The sequence below is a fragment of the Oncorhynchus mykiss genome, chromosome 16 (genome assembly GCF_013265735.2).
Source record: "Oncorhynchus mykiss isolate Arlee chromosome 16, USDA_OmykA_1.1, whole genome shotgun sequence".
Lineage (NCBI taxonomy): Eukaryota > Metazoa > Chordata > Actinopteri > Salmoniformes > Salmonidae > Oncorhynchus > Oncorhynchus mykiss.
Window position 1 is genome coordinate 33406808 of NC_048580.1, and position 10061 is coordinate 33416868.

At 41.1% G+C, this 10061-nt stretch overlaps 1 protein-coding gene across 1 annotated transcript in view; it reads right to left on the reverse strand.

Moving 5' to 3' along the window:
- Positions 1–9688, reverse strand: part of LOC118939522 (multiple epidermal growth factor-like domains protein 6) — a 45120-nt gene extending 35432 nt beyond the window's left edge. Inside the window, exons 1-4 of the mRNA XM_036946736.1 lie at positions 9032–9688; positions 8651–8779; positions 6571–6699; positions 3696–3824 (exon numbers count right to left, since the gene is read on the reverse strand). Coding sequence (XP_036802631.1) covers positions 3696–3824; positions 6571–6699; positions 8651–8779; positions 9032–9086 — 442 coding nt within the window. The 5' untranslated portion in view covers positions 9087–9688. The remainder of the gene's footprint in view (positions 1–3695; positions 3825–6570; positions 6700–8650; positions 8780–9031) is intronic.
- Positions 9689–10061: the final 373 nt, after the last annotated feature.

A 10061-nucleotide genomic window follows, 5' to 3' on the forward strand; every position in this document is an offset into this window, starting at 1 on the left:
TGTTTAAAAGAGAAAAGTTTAACATTTGGTGAACTGTGGAAGGCAACGTGGGCAACAAGTTTAGTCAGTGGGAAAGTCCCCCTGGTTTTGGTCCTCTTAATTTAAAGTGTCAACAGAAGCTATTCAGTGTAGCCAGATTCTCTTGACTCTTACCCTCCCAATCAAATTAACACACCCCCAACACCATTTTGCAAGACCAATTATGTAAAAAGTCAATAAATTAGGCAGGAAACAGACCTATCTGGCAACAATCAGGCCATTACATTTTTAAGTGGCACTGAAACCAGTGGTAAATCAATTAACCAGTTTATTATATAAATAGATGTTTTGATATAAATGCTAAGGTTGTAAGCATTGTGAACTGACCTGCAGTGCCTCACATCTACCACAAGTTCCACAACCTTTCCTTTTGTGTGTGTAAGACCCACAGCACTTATTGTAGCTATTCTTTGAAATGTACTCATACAGTTCAATGGGAGGGGGAGTGGCACACACAGGGGAGACCAGGAGGTTGAACTCAGACTTCTATTTAGGACTTATTCTATCTAGAGACTTTTATATCTAGCTCTAGCAAGCAGATAAAAATAACTGAGTCATAGACCAGACCTATAGAGTCAATGTGTCCTGATTGTGACAACGGGGCCATTTGTGTAGGTTTACATCAGGTTCCAGAGACGGCATCAGTGAACCTGGAAGACTAGTAAAACATTGGAGCTGAATGTCATCATTAAAATTTAAGAAGAGGAGCAGCGTTCAGGCCACAAAAGTAAACGCCAGAAGGACAAGGTCATTGATTCAGCTGCCTTGCAGGAGAACATGTTTGACGAACTAGACGTTTCATAAAGAACTGAATTGCAGAAGAATTGTGCCCATTTTGAACAACATGTCGTCTCTGTCTTGACAAATTTGAGTGATGAAAGAAGACGTTGTGCTCAAGAGGCAATCATGAGAGTGCTACATCAGTAGACATGTAAGCAACCTTTGCAGTCAAACAACGGGTTTGAATATTAACATTAAAGATGAAGTGGATGAGGAAAAGATTGGGGTATTGGACCATGGTAAGAGCAAGTTTCATCTAAAGTTGTTTGGTGTTCTCAAGTTTTCATCTCTCATTGTGTAACCCAGAACACCATCATCTACTGGATTCTCCATGGCATAGTTTTAGGACAGACTAAAGGTTTAATTGTCAAGGTGACCAATTGTGTGAGATGTTATTTCACAGCATGGAGACCTGCATGGTTTGGCATCAACATTGTCAATGCTACTGTTTGTATTATTCAGTGTATGGATGTCCGGAGTTTACTCAGACAGTATCAAGTCTTGTGAAATTATTGTTTAGCTAACTGAACATGGTAAGAAATGACAACATATGATTGGTATTGATCTCCCTTTTGTCATGTACAGCTAACTTAAAAGCATTCATTTGTATATAGCACCAACTGACTCGCTATTCTGATGTCATTCACACAGGAGAGACATCTTCAGGTCCAGGATCCAGAGGTGGCATCAGTGAATCTGAAAGAATGCAGTCCAACACTGGATTTGAACGTCAACATTAAAAGGGGGAGATGATGAAGAGAAGACTGGGACTTTTGATTTTTCATTGTAAGAGGAGGTTAACATTTTCCACAAATTAGTCTCTCTCTTTTCAAATTGAGAGGTAGAATGATCTCATGTTACACGTATGATTTTATTAATTAATCAGTGAAATAAGTAGATTCTTAGCCACTTGTTCCAGCTTATCCTTTTGTTTTAATTCCCACAGGAGAACGACCTTATGCCTCTGACAAAGTTCAACCAGCTTCTGCATCCAAAGAGCAAAACCAGGAAATTCACAAACCTAAGAGGTCTCCCCACTGCCCACATTGTGAGAAGAGTTCTCATCACATCTTGAAAGACGCATGAAAACACACTCCGGAGAGAAGCCCTATTCCTGCTCTGATTGTGGGAAGTAATCTGATTGTGGGAAGTCTCAATTGAGCGTCTTAAAACATCCCAAGCAAATACACAGAGGAGAGAAGCCTTACCACTGCTCTGACACCGTTAAGAGTTTCTCTGATCCTAAAAACGTAAAATTTCACAAGAAAATACACACATGAGATAAGCCTTACCACTGCTCTGATTTAGGAGCTAGATTTGCTGGACAATATCATTCAAAAGTACACCAGCGGATACAACCTGGATAGAAGCCTTACCACTGCTCTGTCTATGAGAAGTAGTTCCCTAATACCAAAAGATTTACCAACAAATTCATCTTACTGATAAAAAGCCTTACCCTTTATTCAATGTGAAGATTTGTGAAGCATCTAGTGTGTATGAAGACTTTATGTACGGCATATAAAGCCTTTACACCTTGCAGTTTGTTAAAAATAAAAAATCTGCAAAGCTGCCTTTCATTTTTGTAGGTTATTTACAAAACGGGCAAATGTAATTTTCATAATCAAATTGTCCTCTCATATTACAAAATTATGAACAATAAGGCATTGTTATCAAGATTATCCATCTTCTGTGCCTAGATAGTTTTTTGTTATGCAGCAATTTTTTTTATTGTAATTTTTTTTCTCCCTTTATTTAACTAGGCAAGTCAGTTAAGAACAAATTCTTATTTTCAATGACGGCCTAGGAACAGCGGGTTAACTGCCTGTTCAGGGGCAGAACGACAGATTTGGGATTTGAACTTGCAACCTTTCGGTTTCTAGTCCAACACTCTAACCATTAGGCTACCCTGCCGCCAGCCCATATTTGATGCGCTTGAGGCAATGATAATAAAGTCCTTAACCTGAATCCAGGTTATTCAGTATCGATTTTTGTCCACTTTTCATCTAAGGAATATCTCAACAGAAGCTATTCAGTGTTGCCAGACTCTCTTGACTCTTCCACACCAAATCATATGCCCAACAGAATTTTTTCTGCCCCAAAGACATGAAGAGCCATGATGCTTGAAATGAATTTAATGAATCATAAAGACAGTGATTATGGTATATTATTACATGATCTGTTAAAGTTATTGTATAATTTATAACAAATGTTGTTACTCGCCATAACTTATTACATTAAGTTGTCAAACACCGGGGCTAAGTTCTCTGTCAAGTTCTCCGTCAAGTTATTACATTAAGTTGTCAAACACCGGGGCTAACTTCTGTCAAGTTCTCCGTCAAGTTATTACATTAAGTTGTCAAACACCGGGGCTAAGTTCTGTCAAGTTCTCCGTCAAGTTATTACATTAAGTTGTCAAACACCGGGGGCTAAGTTCTCTGTCAAGTTCTCCGTCAAGTTATTACATTAAGTTGTCAAACACCGGGGATAAGTTCTCTGTCAAGTTCTCAGTCAAGTTATTACATTAAGTTGTCAAACACCGGGGCTAAGTTCTCTGTCAAGTTCTCAGTCAAGTTATTACATTAAGTTGTCAAGTTCTCAGTCAAGTTATTACATTAAGTTGTCAAACACCGGGGCTAAGTTCTCTGTCAAGTTCTCTGTCAAGTTATACTATTAAGTTGTCAAACACCGGGGCTAAGTTCTCTGTCAAGTTCTCTGTCAAGTTATTACATTAACCAGTTTTATGACACTATACAGTAAAAATGTACTACGTTATCCGGCGTTACTGCATTAACCTTTGTTACAGGGACTAAGTTCATTGCAAATCTCCTAACCCCCCTTCTTTCCCATTTGGTCCTGTTGGTTGATCCATCACTTACCCAGTTCGCAGGCCGCCCCGGTCCACCCGCTGGGGCACGAGCATCCCCCGGAGAAACGATCACACACACCACCATTCTGACACAGGCAGTGATGCAGGCAGTCTGACCCATAGAAGCCTTCTAGACATTCTGAAAGAGAGATACACATCGCTGTAAGCAGGAGACAGATTTCACCATTTTTCATACGTACATCAGTCAGTTTTATTTAAATCCATGAGGGGGAGTGAACAAGTCGAGTGCACACCTCAGGGGTAGGGTAGAGAATTAGAGTGCATCATCTGTTTTGTATGAAAAGTCTGTTCCTTTTCACTCCTTTAGGGGGAGTGAATGAGTGCACACGTTAGGGAGAATGGTAGTGATTCTGAGTGCAGTGGTTAGAAAGAGGAAAAATGCTACCATTACCTAGCATTAGGGATGCTCTTTCTTAATGGGGCTTGTTGCAGGGGAGGTAAGGGAATGAAGTGTACAAATGTGGAGTATTGAATAGCAGTTAAGTATAGTCCACTTTTGCAAATGTACTTCCCAATTATATCCGTGAGTTACTGGAGGCAAAATAATACATTCTATGTCACCTACGCACACATGCATGTGCACACACACAGGACTCTCTTTCACAAACATTCCCGGAAGTGTGTGCATGAATGCATGCATGCACACATAAGTGTTTCCACAATAATGTATTTTATCAGTGGTAGAAAGGGTCGCGAAAGGGAAAGGAGGGGTGGGTTGTTCAGGTTTCGGATGTCTCCCAGTTTTTTCAGGTTTTCGCTCTCAAAGTCACACTTTTTTTAACACTTAAAATGCGGGTCCTCGATACCTCGGTTCTAAGCAAATGAAACGTCTTTTTGATGTTAACATTCTAGCAGTCTAATAAATACATTTCATCACAATAATAATGCTTTGGTTGTTGATGAAGGTAACATTAGAATATCAAAGAAAATGTATTTCAACACAATAGCATTTTATTAGTATACTTTTGTACACTTTTTAGCCAGTAGTTCAGAAAGTAGTGCCCGAGCCAAAAGTGGTCCCTGAAAATTGCGTACTCCGTGAGATATGTGCACTGTTCACCACGTCATTTCTCTCCCTCTCTCTCTCTCTGCTGTAGCTGTCACTCATACTGTGAGGTGCTGAAACTCATTGGTTGAACTCGAATTGCTAGGCTGGCCTACCTGGGGGAAAATGTAGGTAAAATGGTGCAGAATAGGTTCCAGAAAAACAGTTGCTTCAAACTAGGGATTTCATGGCTAATTGAGGTAAAATGCTCATAAATTATGCATGCATGAACTACACATTGACACATCCAGCCCAAAGCGGGAGGTTTAAAAAAGATGTTCCGGAACATGTGTTTTATGTAACTGTAGGCTATATATACACAAATGAAAAATCACAAACACACCTCAAATCAAACACCATGACAAAGATCATCCATTATTCATTTGTTTAGGCATGTCTTAAGGAACATTATTAAACTAAGAAAATGCATTTCAAAAGATCAGAATGGTATATTTTGAGTTTAAATACATTACTGTGCTTTGAGTGTTGCAAGTGCTCACGTGGGGAGTGCATGGAATGGTGGTAATTCCTCTTCAATTCAAACCACAGGTTTTCAATGGAGTTCAAGTTCAGAGACTAAGATTGCCATCGCAAAATGTTGATTTTGTGGTCCATAATTTGAGTTTTTGGTGGATTTTATTTGTTCTTGCGGTTATTGTCTTGCTGCCAGATTCACTTGCAGCCAAGTTTCAGCCTCCTGGCAAAGGCAATAATGTTTTTGGCTAAAATGACCTTTGTCCTTAACAAGGGCCCCAGGACCAGTGGAAGCAAAATAGCTCCTTAACATAAAAATCCACCACCATATTTTACAGTAGGTATGGAATTATTTTCTGCATATGCATCTTTCTTCTGACGCAAAACCCACCACGGGTGTGTGTGGCCAAAGAGCTCTATTTTCATGTCAACCAACAAATGTAAATTCCTGGAGTTTGCTAAATAGCATTGGCACTTGGATTGGAAGCGGCGCTATGGTCAGATGACATGAAAAGGCAGCTCTTTGGCCACACACACCAGTGGTGGGTTTTGCCTTGATAGGAAGACGGCTCAGTTATCCTTGCAAGGTGAGGGAGCTGGAGTATTGAAAACAGGGCATTCAATCATATGGACCTGTATCTTTTTGAGTTTTTTATATTTATTACTTGTCTTTTTCTCCAAGTAATTGTATTAGTATAAAATATATATAATCCTTATCAAAGGATCCAATCATTTTGGTCTCCACTGTACATGTGTTAATATACTTATTTAGGAAAAGTGAAGGACTGGGGGACATGACTTCAAATAGTAGATTCATAGATTAACAGTAGATTAAAATTCATGAATTCAAAATGATGCTCTCTGTGCTTCTAGTTTGAATCTAAAAGTAAAAAAATATAGATGTTCTAAGTCCACAACAATGCTTAGACTGCATCAGGAGAACACTTTTGAGGCGTGGGGAAAATCTAAGAATGTTTAAAATATTTTTGAGTGTAGTTACACTTTAACGCAAGTGAGCATGCACCTAGCACTGTTGTCTGGTTAGCAGCAGTTCTGTAGCACACGTGATGGAGTTCACAAAACGAATGCCCACTAAATTGATGCAAATAATCATGATATTATTCTGACAGGTAGGCATAGGTTAAATTGTAGCTAGTTAACATTTCATTGAGAAGGTATTTGGGAAAGGCTTTCCATCTACGAGAAGATATATTAGCATTGCTATATTTTATCCTGTTTCATATTTAATGGTCCACTGCTCTCCCCCCCCCCTCCCCCCCCCCCCCCCCCCCCCCCCCCCCCCCCCACACACACACACATTAACAAACATGCACACTGACAGTACCTTTCTCACAGCTGGCGCCGGTCCAGCCTGGCATACACTGGCACTGCCCGCTCACAGGGTCACAGCTGGCATTATTACAGCACTCACAGGTGTGTTGACACCCACTGCCAAACCACCCTGCCTGGCATGCTACAACAGGAGCAGGGCGCAGAATGTTAGGGGGAACAAAAACAGACATAAGATACAGTACCTTCGGAAAGTTCTCAGACCCCTTGACTTGTTACACATTTTGTTACACTACAATGGATTAAATAACATTTTCCTCAGCAATACACACAATGCCCTACAATGACAATGTGAAAACAGGTTTTTAGAAATGATATTACAAATTAAAAACATAAATACATTATTTACATAAGTATTCAGACCCTTTGCTATGAGACTCGAAATTGAGCTCAGTTGTATCCTGTTTCCATTGATCATCCTTCCACAACTTGATTGGAGTCCTCCTGTGGTAAATTCAATTGATTGGACATGACTTGGAAAGGCATACACCTGTCTACATAAGGTCCAACAGTTGACAGTGCATGTCAGAGCAAAAACCAAGGCATGAGATCAAAGGAATTGTCCATAGAACTTCGAGACAGGATTGTGTCGAGGCAAAGATCTGGGAAAGGGTACCAAAAAAATGTCTGCAGCATTGAAGGTCCCCTAGAACACCATCATTCTTAAATGGAAGAAGTTTGGAACCACCAAAACTCTTCCTAGAGCTGGCCACCGCCAAACTGAGCAATCAGGGGAAGGGCCTTGTTCAGAGAGGTGACCAAGAACCCACTGACAGAGCTCTAGATTTCCTCTGTGGAGATGGGATACCTTTCCAGAAGGACAACCATCTCTGCAGCACTCTACCAACCAGGCCTTTGTGGTAGAGTGGCCAGACGGAAGCCACTCCTCTGTAAAAGGCACAAGACAGCCCGTTTGGAGTTTGCCAAAAGGCACCTAAAGACTCTCAGATCATGAGAAACAAGATTATCTTGTCTAATGAAACCAAGATTAAACTCTTTGGCCCAAATGCCAAGTGTCACATCTGGAGGAAACCTGGCACCGTCCCTACTGTGAAGCATGGTGGTGGCAGCATCATGCTGTGCGGATGTTTTTCAGCGGCAGGGACTAGGAGACTAGTTAGGATCAAGAGAAAGATGAACGTAGCAATTTACAGAGAGATCCTTTATGAAAACCTGCTACAGAACACTCAGGACCTCAAACTGGGGTGAAGGTTATCCTTCCAACAGGACAATGACCCTAAGCACACAGACAAGACAATGCAGAAGTGGCTTCAGGACAAGTCTCTGAATGTCCTTGAGCGGCCCAGCCAGAATCCGGACTTTAAGCCAATCGAACATCTCTGGAGAGACCTGAAAATGGCTGTGCAGCAACGCTCCCCATCCAACCTGATAGAGCTTGAGAGGATCTGCAGAGAAGAATGGGAGAAACTCCCCATATACAGGTTTGCCAAGCTTCTAGTGTCATACCCAAGAAGACTCCAGGGTGTAATCGCTACCAAAGGTGCTTCAACAAAGTACTGAGTGAAGGGTCTGAACACTTCGGTAAATGTGATATTTCAGTTGTTTTATTTTTAATAAACTAGCAACATTTTCTAAAAACCTGTTTTTGCTTTGTCATTATGGGGTATTGTGTGTAGATTGAGGAAGGGAAAAAACTATATCAATTTGAGAGAAAAGCTGTAACGTAACAAAAATTGAAAAGTCTTTCTGAAGGCACTGTACTGTAACTGTACACAGATACAAAGTGACATAGTTTTGGAAATGCTCAGCTCTCCACACAATACAGGCACTACTGCAGGAAACACACACACGTTTCTTTGGAATGGGCCCTGCTCCTGCCCCGTTACCAGTTAGAACTGAAAAATGACTATGTTGATCCAGGGTAATATGCAATGCCACATACAAACGAGGAACATGAGTATTAATGCACCACACACAGAGAGAAATAACACAGTGGGGTGTAGTCGCTTCATTAAATCTACTTCCACCTGTTTACCGGTTTCTCTTTTCTTTTTTTGAGCGGCTACAGAAATTCTATGGATGGATGGATGGGTGAATAGGCCAATAGGACTCACTGGTGTTGCATTGTGATCCGACCCAGCCGTCTGGACAGTGGCAGGCCCCTGTCAGGTGGTCACATCTCCCCCCATTAGAACACTGACACTGCTGCTGACACTCCAGCCCATGGAATCCTTCAGGGCACGCTGCACAAACACAAACGGCACATCGAAATGTACACATGTAAATGTATCGAAATGTACACATGTAAATGTATCGAAATGTACACATGTAAATGTATCGAAATGTACACATGTAAATGTATCGAAATGTACACATGCATGCACGCATGCGCGCACACACACACACAAACACAGTCACATTCCAAACATACCATGTGGGCATTCATCACATACATACACAACCATACTCTAATTGGTTATCCAACACACACTTACGTTTTTCACAGTAGGTGCCTGTCCAACCAGGCAGGCAGGTGCAGGCTCCACCCATATGCTCACAGTCAGCCTCATTGGCACATTGGCACCTGCGTCTGCAGCCAGCGCCGAAGGAGCCCTCTGGGCACTCTGTTTCAGCGCCAGGGTAGAGACAGAGAGAAAGAGCTAAGAGAGAAAGTAAAACACTTTTCCCTGCTAGTGACTTTGTTATTAAACAGTGTCAGGCAGAGAAGGACCCAACCCAGCTAGTCTATGTACAGTCACACACACTGACACACAAACCAGTGGAGGCTCCTCAGAGGAAGAAAGGGGAGGAATTTCAGAAACATTGTCCTTTCAGATAAAACTATACTAAATATAATAATGTCACCAAATACCTGATTAAAACACACTTGTGCAATGAATGTTTACAGTAGTCTCAACAGTACCCTCAAGGGTAGCTCCATAGTGTAGCCGCAGGACAGCTATTTTCTAGCCTCCTCTGGCTACATTGACTTCAATACAAAACCTAGGAGGATCATGCTCCTCAACCCCTTCCATCCTCCAACCAATCAAAGCTTTTGCAGTATGAATGAACATGTTGTCCATCTAATCAAAGGATCAGAGAATGAACATAGCACCACGCATGTGCGATTTTTGTTAGTTGGTGACATTGTTGGATAGATTGAGATTGAGATAGTCTTTAGGATATTATTCATTTGAAATTAGTTTGTTCACACTAGGTGACAGAAGAGGTAGATTATATCTTGTTTTCTTGTTTTTAGAACTTTATTTTTCTGTCGTGTTAGTGTCATTTATTTAAATTTGCCTTGCCAACTTCAGTAGCACGTAGCTAGCTAGCAAGCAGAGTGCAGTTTTCTCTGCAAGAATGGCGAACGCCAACTACAATGTAGTGGATTTTTTGTTGAAAAACCCCTTTCATTGCCCACATCAGATTCAAGCTTCTAGGAAAAAGCCACATCGATCATGTAATGGATGAAGGTCTGCATATTCAAACTACGAGAAGGTAAGGTGAAACAGGGATGTTCTC